This window comes from Diabrotica undecimpunctata, chromosome 2, assembly GCF_040954645.1.
Source record: "Diabrotica undecimpunctata isolate CICGRU chromosome 2, icDiaUnde3, whole genome shotgun sequence".
Lineage (NCBI taxonomy): Eukaryota > Metazoa > Arthropoda > Insecta > Coleoptera > Chrysomelidae > Diabrotica > Diabrotica undecimpunctata.
The window spans coordinates 77,265-91,231 of record NC_092804.1 but is presented as its reverse complement, the minus strand read 5'-3'; the positions used below and the strand labels follow the sequence as shown (position 1 = coordinate 91,231).

Genomic DNA, 13,967 nt, shown 5'->3' with positions numbered 1-13,967 from the left:
ATTGAAAAATTCTTTATTCAAAAAAATTCCTTTAGAAAAGGTTTATTAATGTAAAAACCCTGTCGGGTTACATCGCAGAACGTTTTCGAAATAACTATTCTATCATCAGTGCAAAAGCGGTAATACTTATTTTAGGAGAGCGCTGATGATGGAATAGCTATTCCGAAAACGTTCTGTGATGTTGCCCGATAGGGTTTTTATATAAATATATCTTTTATAAAGAATTTTTTTATTTTTTAATTACCATCAACCTAACTGAAATTGTAATTTATTTTGTAATTTCATATTGTGATGTTGTGTTTTGTCCTCCCGCTAAATAACCCTCAGTGCTTGATGCGATTAATTAAAAAAAAAATAATATGTATATTTTGTAAACGTATTAAGGTTTCTTTCTTTTGTTACAGTCCCTTTTGCAAGCGCATGATGTGGTGGCTCACGAAGTGTACGGCGAGGAAGCCATGCGAGTCACGCCGCCGCCTCTTCTTCCATACCTTAACGGCGGTGACGATCTGGACGGCCCGAATGGCGAGATCGAGATGGAAAACGTGACCAGAGTTCGGTTGGTTCAGTTCCAGAAAAACACAGATGAACCAATGGTAAGTTTTATGATTTATAATGTTTGACATAGGTTTTTCCAGTTCATTATCATTATTTATTTGTATATTCATGCAAATATTGAACATTTCATTACGCGGTATTTAGTTGTTATCATAGCCTGTAACGATTCGAAAATTTTTATAGATATTATTAGTATAACTTAAAATAATTTTATGTTATTAGTTTTGTCCGACCCTATATAAAGTTAAGATTTACTGAGACTTGCAATTTGTTACTCGAAGGAATGATTTTAATTCTTTGACTTTAATTGTCAGGCAAAGGAATAAACAGAGTTATTCTGTTTATTCCTTAACTGAGAAGTTAAGAGTGTTTTTTAGACCCAGAAGATCTTTTTAAGTCGCTGGAAACAATTTCCGTTTTCCAAACTACGTTTTAGCTATTGTATATGAATGCATGGAAGAGGGACAAATCTGACGTAATTCTTTCGGCGGAAAGCTGACTTGAATAATTCACATCGTCACTCGATACTAGACTTTTGTGTAAACTGTACGTACAGTGAGTCTTTATCTCAGTCCACTACCTTATTTTTTTCCAAGGTTTTCTTTTTTTTTTAACAATTTTTAGCTTAAAAAAACACTAACCCTTTTATCTCTATTTCCTTACAGAAGAAAAAAAATATACCTACTTAATATCTTTGTCTATTTTTACTTTGGAATTTTAATAATATGTGAAAATAATGAATGCATATACTTTACGTTACTTCTTTTTAGAGTTTTGGGTCCAGAGACCACAAAGGGATTCCTGTTCTTTCTGACCGAGAACTTTTTTTATTTTGTTAAAAATCCTGCATCAAAAAAGAAGTGAACAAAATTCAATAAAATTATATTATTTTTTTAGTCTTTACCTTATTAAAATTATTTCAAAATGATTTTACTTTCTGAATTTTTGTTTAGCTTCTGAAGAAGAATTTAATTAAATTACTGTAACCAAGAAATACTCACGGCTGACCTGTATATACAACGTAAAAAGACTATTTATCAGTTTTGCCTATTTAAGTAAAAAATGTGAAATCATTCTTTGTTGGTGACGAATTTATCGTTTCCGACAGAGAATGAATAATTAGTTAGTCTGAAATAAATCTTTGTTGAAAAGAGTTCTCGCTTTTAATTTAGTTTATAGTTCAGGTGTGAGGTAATAAAATTCATGTGCTTTGGCCGTTTATATTATTTTTATTTCTTGCGGTGCAGTTTGAACGTATAATCTATGTAGATAATTTTTTGTCTGGGTGACTAATTAATAAGTTTTCCGTAAAAAAAAAATACCGAGAATAGTATCAAAAGACCACCGCTAATTTATTTAGAGCCGCCGTAAACAAAGTTATTATTTCCAATATGATCGCCAACGTTAGATAATCGGACAGGGTACTGAAAGAAGAAAAAGATTAATTAATATGGGAATTTATAAAAATATGCAGAGTATTATTTATTTATGATAATCGCCTTAAATTGCAAATTCGTTAGGCATCATATATTATGTATGTCTATATACATTATATACCATTTTTGTTATTTCATTAAAACTTTGTTTTTTTTTCTTATCTTGTCTTGTTTTTTCCAATTTTGTTAAAGAAAAAAGAAAAAAATGGGTGGCGCCCTTTGGGAAATAAGATTGATATTTGTTTCTTTGTTCTGTTCATGTAATATTTTTGGTTTAGCTTTATTAGCTATTATGTTTTATGCTTTTTTTTGCTTTCCCCCAATTTTACTTTAGCTTGTGTAAAAAAGGAAATATCCAAGGAACCACGCCAACTAGTTGGCATGACCTTTGTTTGCTACAATACCAGTTTTATTTTTTAATTATTTTTTTCTCTTTCAGGGTATTACCCTAAAAATGAACGAAGACGGCAAATGCATAGTTGCTAGGATAATGCACGGAGGGATGATTCATAGGCAAGCAACCCTCCATGTAGGCGACGAAATTAGAGAAATCAATGGTATTCCAGTTATAAATCAATCAGTCAATGCGCTTCAAAAAATTCTCGTAAGTATTTTCATAATTTTTGTTATTATTATAATTTTGTGTTGCTATACAATCTCCTAATATCGAAAAATGAAACTGAATAAAATGCTTTTTTGTATTTACAGAGGGAAGCACGGGGATCGGTGACGTTTAAAATAGTACCTTCTTACAGAAGTGCGCCACCACCTTGTGAGGTAAGTGGTTTATGTTTTTACAACATTTAGTAAATTATTTTCAACCAAAACTCTTAAAGTACGGCATTATATTTTCAAATGTTTAGTTATTTTTGATTAAATACAGTGATCGTATTTTCGTAATGGAACACCATCATAAAAAGTTTTAACGTTGTGGCACGGCTTTGAAAAAAATTTCGGGTAACTGAATTCTTTCGTACACTCCAGAAAAAAATTTAAAAGGATTTATTTACATATTTAGTGACATTTCGAGACGGATTGGTGTAAGATTACACATTTTCGAGCACTTGTAGATATATTATACCTTGGCCATCTTGTTTCGTGTCATCCAAAATGTCCTGAAACTGTCGAGGAAAGAGAACCCCACTATTTTAGATAAATCTTACAAAATAAGCATCACATACATTATACTAATTAGAAAAGTCGAAAGACGACAAATAGTCAACACCTTTAGCTACATTGCTGATTTTCAGATATTTTTGTACAACTTTGAAGTAATTTTTTACACGTTTTATAAGAAATATAACTAAAAATTATTCGGGAGTATTTCATTATCATTATTCTGTATTTACAACCCTGTGTGTGTTCTAGCCTCCTCAAGAATTTCTCTTTAGTTGTCCCTATTTATCGCCTTTATCATTTATGTCTTTATCTATGTTATCAACGAACTTTGTTCTGGGCCTTCCTCTTCTTCTCTGGCTAATGGGTCTACCAAGGAACGTTTTTCTAGCTGGGTCATTTTGTTTCATCCGAATTACATGCCCTATTCACCTCAGACGTGAATAGGGCATGTAATGCAGATGAAGATTTTTTATTTGAAAGAATATTTTCTTTCGAAACATCCTAACATGATTTTATTCCATTTTGTTAGAACCCAGATCTCTGAACCATTTTTCTCTGAGTTTTATTTTTGTATTTCTCGATATAATTGTGGATTTAAAGAGGAGATTGATACCAAAATAGTATCTGTTGGCCATGCAAATTCTGCGGTTTAGTTTTGCGGTAGTATTATTTTCAGTGTTTAGAAGCGCTCCCAGGTATAAAAATTCTTTCACTGCTTCGATAACGTCGTTTTCTATAACAAGTCTTCGTAGGATTTGTAGTTGCGTGCTTATACTCATATACTTTGTTTTGTTGGTGTTTATTATTAACCCCATTTTTGTAGCTGATTCTTTTAATGCTACATACGCCTCACTTACAGCGTTTTTAATTCTCCCAACAATATTGATATCATCAGCATAGGCAAGGATTTGCAGTGATTTATTATACAGTGATGAGTGCCTTAAGAACCGGCAAAATAACGCAAAAGATAGAAAACATAATACGTTGTGAAATAAAAAGAGATGAAAGTAGGAGAGGTAGGAAATTATCGATAGAAACCTCTAATTTACATTACATTGCATTACATTAGGACTATCGATAGTTTCCCACCTTTAGACGTTAACTTATGAGCTGAAGTTGACTTCAGTCATAATATTACAAGTATGACGTCGAACATTAACATTTTTTAAATTCCGCATAAAGTAAAAACTGATTGAAGGCAATAAAGCAAATGTAAGTAAACAGTTTAATTAGTAGTAATTTGATAATTAATTCTGTGTTGACGAATACAGAATAACAAGCTATGACAATTCTGTATTGAGAAGAGTGTATGCGACGTCTCAAATCACAGTTTATTATTGACCAATACTTTAATTTTGGATAAAAACATACTCGTACTTAAACTGTTTTTACTTACATTACGTGATACGTATTATTATGACTGAAGTCAACCAGCTCATAAGCTAACGTCTAAAGGTGGGAAATATTCGATAGATTTAATGTAATGTAAAGTAAATTATAGGTTTATATTGATAATTTCTCACCTCTACTACTTGCATCTCTTTTTATTCCACAACGTATTATGTTTTCTATCTTTTGCCTTATTTTGCCGGTTCTTAAGGCACTCATCCCTGTATATTGAACCAATGGTTGTGATATGTGACATAGGTGTTACTTTTTCCAGAGCCAGATTAAACAGTATACAGAAGAGAGGGTCTCCCTGGCGCAGCCCATTATTTGTTTTAAAATGTTCAAAAGGTTTAAAAGGTTCTAAAAGGTTTAAAGTTCACCCCTAAATTCGTACTCTACATTAAACTTTTTTAAGAGTTAGTTTGTTAAATTTACCAACTGATTTGGTATTTCTAGCTCTGTCATTGCTTTGTTGCTTTGACCATTTCCGTTTTATTTACAGAGTCGTAGTCTGCTTAGACTAAAGTCAAGAGAGGAGTAGGTTGTAAACAAATGTCGTGGCTACGGAACATAAAGAACTGGACAGGCATAAATAATGCTGGCGATCTCTTGCATGCCGCAAAAGACAGACGTCGCCAACGCACTATAGGTGCACGACACTATAAAAAGAAGAAGTCTGCTTTGTAGTCTATAAATATGTAATGACTATCTATGCTATATTCCAGTGTTTTTTCTAAAATTTGTTTAATTTTTGCAATCTGATAGATTGTCAGTTTACTACCTCTGAAACTATAGTGCTAATACTTTTATACAACATCATTTTAAAGAAGAAGGATAAAAGTTATTTTCTGTAAAGCAATGCATATACATATATATACCCCCGTAGAGATAAGTTATGGGATAAAAAAGAAAAATAGCGTGTGTTCTTATTTTTCGCTTTTTTTTGAATACATTTTTATCAAAAACAATTTGTTCTTGACTTTAAAAAATAGCTTTTAGATATGAAATTTAATTATAAACAACTTTTCTTTACATATATGTGTACGAAAACTGAGGTCACCCAAATGCACCTTACTGCATAGGGACTAATTCACCTCTTTCTCGAAAGCGCACCCCTTTAAATAAAACTCCGAGCTTTTTTCATATTTGGGGGACCATTAACCATATGAACCAATAAAGCTTCTTTAACCTTGTACATCATAAAGAAGTAAGAATCATAAAAAACCATCTAGAATGCTGATTAGCCAAACTAAGAAGTTAAATCTATAAACAGGTAAATAAAGACTTAGATAAAAGAGTAAAAAATTCAATATTGGCATTAAACAAGAAGCACGCAATATAGATAAAAACTACGTTGAAATACAACTACTTACTCTTTTTCTTCTAATCTTTTCTTTTTTACCGTTGTACAATTTTTTGCCTGGAATTATATTGATTGCATTGTAAATTGTACAAGATTCTCGCATATTATTGTGTAGCCATGAATGTTTGGTTTGGTTTGGTATGTAATATCGTAAACCTCTCGATAAGTTATCTAAATTTGTTGCTTTTTTCAGTATAACTTCTTCGTCGATAACATGCCTCATCTATAAACTTGACCTGGGGATAAACCTGGGGATTATCTTTTGAACACTTCAATATATTTTAATGTCCTAGTTATTAATATTGTTGAGAAAGTGTGAATGTTGTTTTATCGTGGAATCCTGAAGATATTCTATACCGACCACGTTACTAACCAGGACGTTTTATTAAAAATACACAAAGGAAAAGAGTTGTTAACCACAATAAAAACAGCCATAATCGAATACCTCGGTCATATCATAAGGAACAGCGAAAGATAATAATTCTACAAGAAAAAGTAGAAGGAAAACGTGGACCAGGAAGGCGAAGGATTTACTGGCTGAAAAATCTACGTACGTTAATCAACACAACAACCACAAATCTTCATTGCCACAGTTTGCAAAATACAGATTGCCATGATGGTCACCAACATCTGAAACGGATAGGCACTACAAGAAGAAGAAGAACTTTAGAAACTATTTTGTGTGGCAATTTAATATTATTTAGTAACTTTAACGGGAATTAATAAGAATTACAGTTACTTGTGTTAAGGAAAAATTTTTCTTGTAGGAGAAAAATTGGTTAGCATTTGTTTCGGTTAAACAAGATTAGATTATCATGTGTAGTGTATAAAAAAGAAATTTTACAGACTAAAAAAAATGGAATTTACAAAGAAGTAAATACTTCTGGTGTAAAATGGTATATTTTATTAATAAAAATTATTTCAAATTTTTTCAAAAAGATTACAAATCTTCTAAACGTTTTCGGTCCAGTAGGAAATCATATAACATCGGCCTAGTGTCATTATAATATTAAAATTAATCATGATTTTCATGCAATACACAGGTTTTCACACCTAATTACATAGTTAGTTTTAACTACTTTAAATGTAAGATTTTCACATTATTTGTAATTTAACAGTCAAAATTTTACCTTCTGTTTGTATCATGATACATGTATCAAATGGAACAGATATATTCAAGTATTTAGGAACCATAATATCGAACCAGGGAACAACAGAAGAAGATATAAATAACAGACTGAGACAAACAAGAAACTGTATAAGACAACTAAACTCAGTGTTGTGGGATAAGAACATTACGATAAAGACAAAAAAGAGAATATATAACACCCTGACAAGAAGTATCCTGACATATGGGTCCGAAAACTGGACAATAAACAAGAGAAATAGAGGTAGAATAAGAGCAGTAGAAATGGAGTTCCTGAGGAGAAGCTGTAGACTTACAAAAAGAGACAGAATTGAAAACGCAGAGATTAAGCGGAGAATGGGAGTGCAATCAGACATAATCGACTATATAGAGGAGAAGAGACTATCCTGGTACGGCCACGTCAGAAGAGCGGACAGAGGACGCTGGATAAACAAAATCACAGAATGGAGCCCGATTGGAAGAAGAAAGAGAGGAAGACCCCGAAGGTCATTCAGAGATGAAATCGACGAGGCTATGGAGAAAAGAACCCTGCGAGATGGAGACTGGAATGACAGGGAAAATTGGAGAAAACGGTTGAGTGAAGGAAGACAGTGAAAACTGTGGAAATCCTTAGTAGTAGTTGTATCATTTTAAAGTTTAAATATACTTTAAAGTTTTTCACTGATCATGGTGGGACTGAAACGAAAAGACTTTGAAGATTTGTGATATGGCAAATTTTAAATAATTTTTATTAAGAAAATATACTTACCATTTAACTCCCAAAAGTGTTTACTTCTATGTACAGTTTTTTTAAACTATGGTATATAGCCAGTCACTGGGATTTTCTCCTTTTAATTTGTAAAAAAAAAATGAAACAAAATACAAATGAAACAAGATACGAGACAATGAAACAAATTCTTCTATTTTCTTAGCTTTTTCCTTCTCGGGGATTGCTGTTCTTCACTTTTCTTCCCTACTCTTTTTTCTCCGTGTCTTCTTCATTAAAACCTTTTACTCTCAAGTCCGCTGCCACACAGTTCTTCCATAGTCATCCCCATTTGCGTTTACCTGTCTTTTAACAATACCATACACAAATAATAACAAAAACATACATAATAGTCGGATATGCTGTACTGGACTGAGTAGGTAAACTCATGTATCTCGGCAGAATATCAACGAGAACTGAGATCCAATCATAGAAACTAAAAGCAGGATGGGACAATCCCGTGATTCTTTTGTAAAAATGAGGAACATAGTTACACCCACGATCTTAGTTTTATGTTAAACTGATATATACACTCAGATGCAAAAAAAAACGCAATGGAGAAAATTTTGATCAAATTCAAAGTATTTCAATTTTTGTATTTTTAGCCCTATTTTAAATAATTTTTAGCACACTGTGTATCAATTTAGAAATTTTAATTTGGTATCGTCAGTTTTTTAATAAAATTTTATATTTGACTTATTATAAGGGGTTAATTAAAACGTGGTTTTATTATCTTAACTTCGAAACATCCTGTGGAATAATTCCGTTCACGAATTTTCGTAAAACAATATTTTTCGGTTGCTACGCATGTCTGCTAAGCATTGTGTTTTATGTTTCATGTCAAAATATGCCTTGGTTTATTTATTAGAGCCAAATGAATTTGCCACCCACAATTTAGGACTTTTTTAATTATAATTATTTTATAATTATTTTGTAATAGAACGAGGTGGCTTTGGTGACTGTTATCATTATGTCATATTGCCACATTTTGTTTATCTATGATTGATCATGGTTCTTAGTGTCAAAGATTGTGCGAAAGCCGTTGCTCTGGTTGAAGATGGGCAAAATTATGAATATGTGGCTAGAGTACAGCACACTCATTGTTCCACCATCCAAAGGGTAGTGGAACGTTTTATACGAACTGGAACAAACAAGCGTAAAGTGGGAAGTGGAAGAAAGTGCAAAACTACCGCTTTAGATGATCGTTTTATACGAGTAAACGCTTTGCGGTATCGTCATTTAACAGCGGTACAAACAAAAAATCAGCTTCAAGGGCTTCGAGGCAATAATGTTATTGTTTTTACAGTTCGTCGAAGATAACATGAACTTGATTTGCAAAGTTGCAGACCAGCAGCTGGGCCCAAATCACTTCCACGGCACAGAGTGGCACATTGGAATTTAGGACAATGGGGTAATGTTCTTTTTACGGATGAGTTGAGATGCTGTCTTCACTCATCAGATGGGGGAGAACGAGTATGGCGTCGAACTGGAGAGAGATTTGCGGAGTGCGCTTTCAGTCCCCGCGTTAGGTGACGGTATAGGCAGGAATATTCTGAGAGGCGCACACTGAATTGGTATTTATTGAGGGTTCGTTGACCGCACATTTTAACGAATCACGTAGTACCCTTTTCTCAATATATCGGCGATGATTTTCTATTAATGCAAGATAATGCCTGACCCCACTCTACAATGTGTGTCACACACTATTTAGAGGAAGTTGGTAATAATAAAATGAACTGTCTATCGTGTTCTCCAGATCTGAACCAAATAGAGGACGTTTGGGGCATGTTTGGTAGAAATATTAGAGGTCGCGAAGTCGCACCAGCCTCAATTAACGAACTTCGCTTGGTTCTAGAAGAGGAATGGCAAATTATTGTTTAGTAATTTTTCTTTGTTACAGTTAATTTGTTTTTTTTTATGTTTTGTTATTGTTATCATTGTTCATTAAAACCAAGATAATGTCGTTGCTTTTAATCATTATTTAAATACAGTGCTTCTGGGATGTCAATATAACATTCCCTCGGTATTAGTCAACAAAGCCCCCATTGTCGTATTCCAAATTAATACAAAATATAATGGTAATAATAGGAAAAGTCGTAAATTGTGGGTGTCAAAGTCATTTAACTCCTAAAATTAAAATAATCCATATTTTCTCATTAAACAAAAAACATAATTCGTAGAAGACACGGTTGCAACCAAAAAACATTTTATGAAAATCCGCTGACGGAATTATTCCACAGGATGTTTCAAACTTAGGATAAAAAATCACGTTTCGATTAACTCCGTATAATAAGTCAAATACAAAATTTGATTAAAAAACTAACTATACTAAATTAAAATTTATAAATTATTTATACACAGTGTGCTAGAAAATCATTAAAATGGGGCTAAAAATAAAAAACTGAAATACTTTGAATTTGACAAAATTTGCTCCGTTACGTTTTTTTGCATTGAGTATATTACTATACTTTTCCAGTACTACTGTGTGGAGTGGAAGTGTGGACTCTAAGTGAGGCTGCTATTTTTAGAACACTTAGAAGCCTTTGAATTTTCGGCATACATACGACTACTAAAGCTGGATACTTCGCTCACATTATGAGACATCCTAAAAAATATGAACTTTTGCATCTGGTCATTCAGGGAAAAATCCAATGTAAACGCTGTGCTGGTAGAAGAAGAACAGCAAGGCTGAAAAATCTAATTATAACGCACGGTACAGAAATTTGTCTACATAATTATTTAGAGCTGCTGTGAACAAGGACACGATATTGAATATAGTAGCCAACATAATATCCAACGATCAATAACGGTTATCGAGCTAGAAGAAGAATACATAAGAAGATTAGAAGAAAAATTTTAGATCTTTTTAGTTTAGAATTTTAGTTTTTTTTTTTTTTAGATCAAATGAACGTTTATCTAAGTAACGGTCGAATTCAACACTTATCGAACTTTAGTTTAATCGCAAGTCAATGAAATTATATAATTATTGCGTAAACTTATCAGTAACTTCTGATAAATTTGGTATTGACGACTTATATTTTTCAGATGTTATCCCGCAAGAGCGCTAAAGTGCTATCTTTAGCGAACAACTTTACACTGATTTAGTCATATGCATAACCTTTGCAGCTTAATTAGCTCTTTCCTTAAATTTTATTACCTCCTTAAGTCTCTCGCTGATAATTAGAAATCATTAAACTAATTCGCCGAAATATAACTTGGGCTACTTTATTTGTCCCTCTTCCTTCTAATTTTATTAAGCAAATAAACAACTTAATGAGAAGTAAACTTTGAGTGGAGATAAACTAAACTCTCAGAGGAGGTTTATGTTGTGGCAATTAAAAGATTTTATCAAGGGAACTAATTCAGGGACTTTGGAAAAAGCGTTGGACAGCAAAAATAAGGTTATAAATTCGTCGCTTTAGCGTAAAAAATAAGAAGTTATATATATTTTTGTACCCAGGCGTTCGTTATAGTGAAGTAGATTCTGTTTTCATAATATTGACTAGCTGTTAGTATTCATTCGATACCTTTGTTCCAGATTCCAGATTATCTAATTTTATTATTACATTATAATAAAAAAGATTATGTTCCTTATGGAATTTCTAGCGACATATATGCTATAATTTCGGATTTTACGATGTTAACACGCTTGCAGTTTTATTATCATAAATCTTTATTATCGTAATACCAAAAGGTAGATCCTTTTATTACTTAAAACTTCATCATAATAACATTTTAGTTCAAAATATTAAAGCTTTACTACCCGCATAAGCAACAGCCTTGAATGTTATTTTTTATATACATACATTTTAAACCTTTCTCTAGAAAAACTGTCCGAGTATTTTAAATTTATTTTCCGGACTTTTTTATAATTTTAAAGACTACATTTATATTCATCTTTTGGGCTATGATGGTTGGGTTTTCAAATAATCAATTTATAGATGTGCTGCGTATGGCTGAATTTAGTTATTTATTGTATAGCGTAAACTTGGTTTGAATATACACCAAGGACAGCATAAAGGTTAATTTGAATTGCAACTAAATTATTAATTATCACTATTTTATCACTATAAAAAGACAAAATCAAAAGTGGTGGCTTATTCCCAATAAAAATTGTACTGAGATGCCACAAAAAAGAGATTCAGAGCAATATGATTGAAATTATAGTAGTTTTTGACACCTGATTGTTATTAGTTATGGATTAAATCCTACTCGCACCTTGTAACAACTTCAATGTGTAACGATAAGGCTACCAAAGAGAATTGAAATGCTATTATAAAATACTACCTCAATCAACTATGGGAGCTTATCAACTATGCTTCGCTTAGCTGTATCTTAAGTGTGAATCCGTCTTGTCTTAAACGATGAATTAAACAATGAAAATTCAGTTGATAATAAATAAAACAATGAATTAACTTATCATATTTATTTAGCATAAAACAAAATAATGATATTAAGTTTGCACAAGCAAACCCTGCCTCCTGCTTCTTATAGTTTCGTGCACCTGTAGTGCGTTGGCGAATTATCTTAAGGCCAGACGTCTGTCTTTTGCGGCATGCAAAAGATCGCCCGTGTTATTTATGCCTGTCCAGTTCTTTATGTTCTGTAGCCACGACATTTGTTTGCGACCTACTTCTCTCCTGCCTTCAATCTTTCCCTGGATGATTAGTTGAGGGATTGCGTATTTTTTTCCTCTCAGAATATGGCTGAGGTATCCAATTTTTTGTACCTTGATCAAATTGAGTAGTTCTCTCTTAATAATTGCCTTTCTTAAGACTTCCTCGTTTCCCACCCTATCTGTCCATGGTATGCGGAACATTCTTCACAACGTCAACATTTCGAAGGCCTCCAACTTATTAATGGAAGGTACTCTTGACGTCCATGTTTTCATACCGTATAACAATATGGACAATACATAGCATTTAACCATCCTGTAGCGGAGATTGAAGGAAAGATTGAGGTTACAAAGTAGTGGTTTAAATTTGATAAAAGCTTGTCTTGCTTGTTCAGTACGGCATTTTATTTCTTGTTAAGGATCCCATTGGTCATTTATCATCATTTCCAAGTTTAAAATGTTTTCACTTGATCGATTGGAGCATTGTCTTCTTGCAGTTCTATTCTTAAAAGTGCGTTTTTTCTTATTGCCATGCATTTAGTTTTTCCAGCATTTATCTTCAAGCCATATATTTTTCCTACGGTGTTTATTTTATTTAACATCAACCCTTCCTATAGCTTTACAATAAAATGAAATGAAACGTATGACATGGATTGGTTTCTTGCTTCTGTACAAGATGTTGTTGCCTCCAGATTATGTGGGTAGACCTTAGGTGTTGGCCATTTTAGTGGTCTTGAAGACAGCTGCAGTCTTAGTTGGTTCATTTTATATGTGGCTAATCCAATCGTCGACGATGTCTTCAGGAAGTTACTCCCGAAAGAAGAAGCAGAAATTAGTTTTATTCGATAAACTATCCCATAAACTAGAATATAACACAGGGTGTATTAGAGAGATATCAAAGAGTGTTAACTTTCTTGCCAATTATTTTATAAAATCACAATTAAACAAATAGCAGATGGCAAGGATAAAGTGAAATAGAATTATTATTGAAATTAGTTAAGTTTTGTGAGATTTCTACATGCATTCAATCGAAAAAGTGGCTTTGAAAGGAATGGGGTTATGAATATTGAAAATACTGTCACAATTATATAATATAGGTTACAATAAAAGTACTCACCCCAAAGAGATTTTTGCAGACCATAAAATGTACCTTATTTCATATTTCCTTCTTTTATAAATTTCAAACTACACACAAAAAAATATACCACCACTTTAGAAAAGCTGATTGACTGAAATAGTAGGGACTTAAGACAAAAGTTGTGACTACAATGAAGTATAGCGCAGGTGCCATATGTCACATGTCTATGATGGAATTAGCTCTTCTGTCAAAATAGAACAGAATATTTAGTCTATCGGACAGAAAGAGATAGGGCGCCAACTATTCTTTGAAGAAAAAATAATAAAAAAAAAACTGAAATTTAAGAAATTAATAAATTAATAAAGAAATTAAAATAAAATAATTATTTAAATATAAATTAATAAAGATGTGACGTTTATAACGTTACAACCTACAACAAATTATAATACCGTATATTATACGATGTGGTAGAATTGTGGAAACATTTTTATGGGATTTTTCTTCGGACATACTTTCC

The 13,967-nt window shown here is 32.4% G+C and overlaps 1 protein-coding gene across 4 annotated transcripts in view; it reads left to right on the top strand.

The window, feature by feature from the left end:
• The window catches only part of CASK (peripheral plasma membrane protein CASK), a 683,682-nt gene that overhangs the window by 618,448 nt on the left and 51,267 nt on the right, over positions 1–13,967 (top strand). For all 4 annotated transcript variants that reach the window (XM_072521979.1, XM_072521980.1, XM_072521981.1 and 1 more), the window contains exons 11-13: positions 405–596; positions 2,434–2,598; positions 2,703–2,771. In XM_072521979.1, the coding sequence (XP_072378080.1) occupies positions 405–596; positions 2,434–2,598; positions 2,703–2,771 (426 nt within the window). The remainder of the gene's footprint in view (positions 1–404; positions 597–2,433; positions 2,599–2,702; positions 2,772–13,967) is intronic.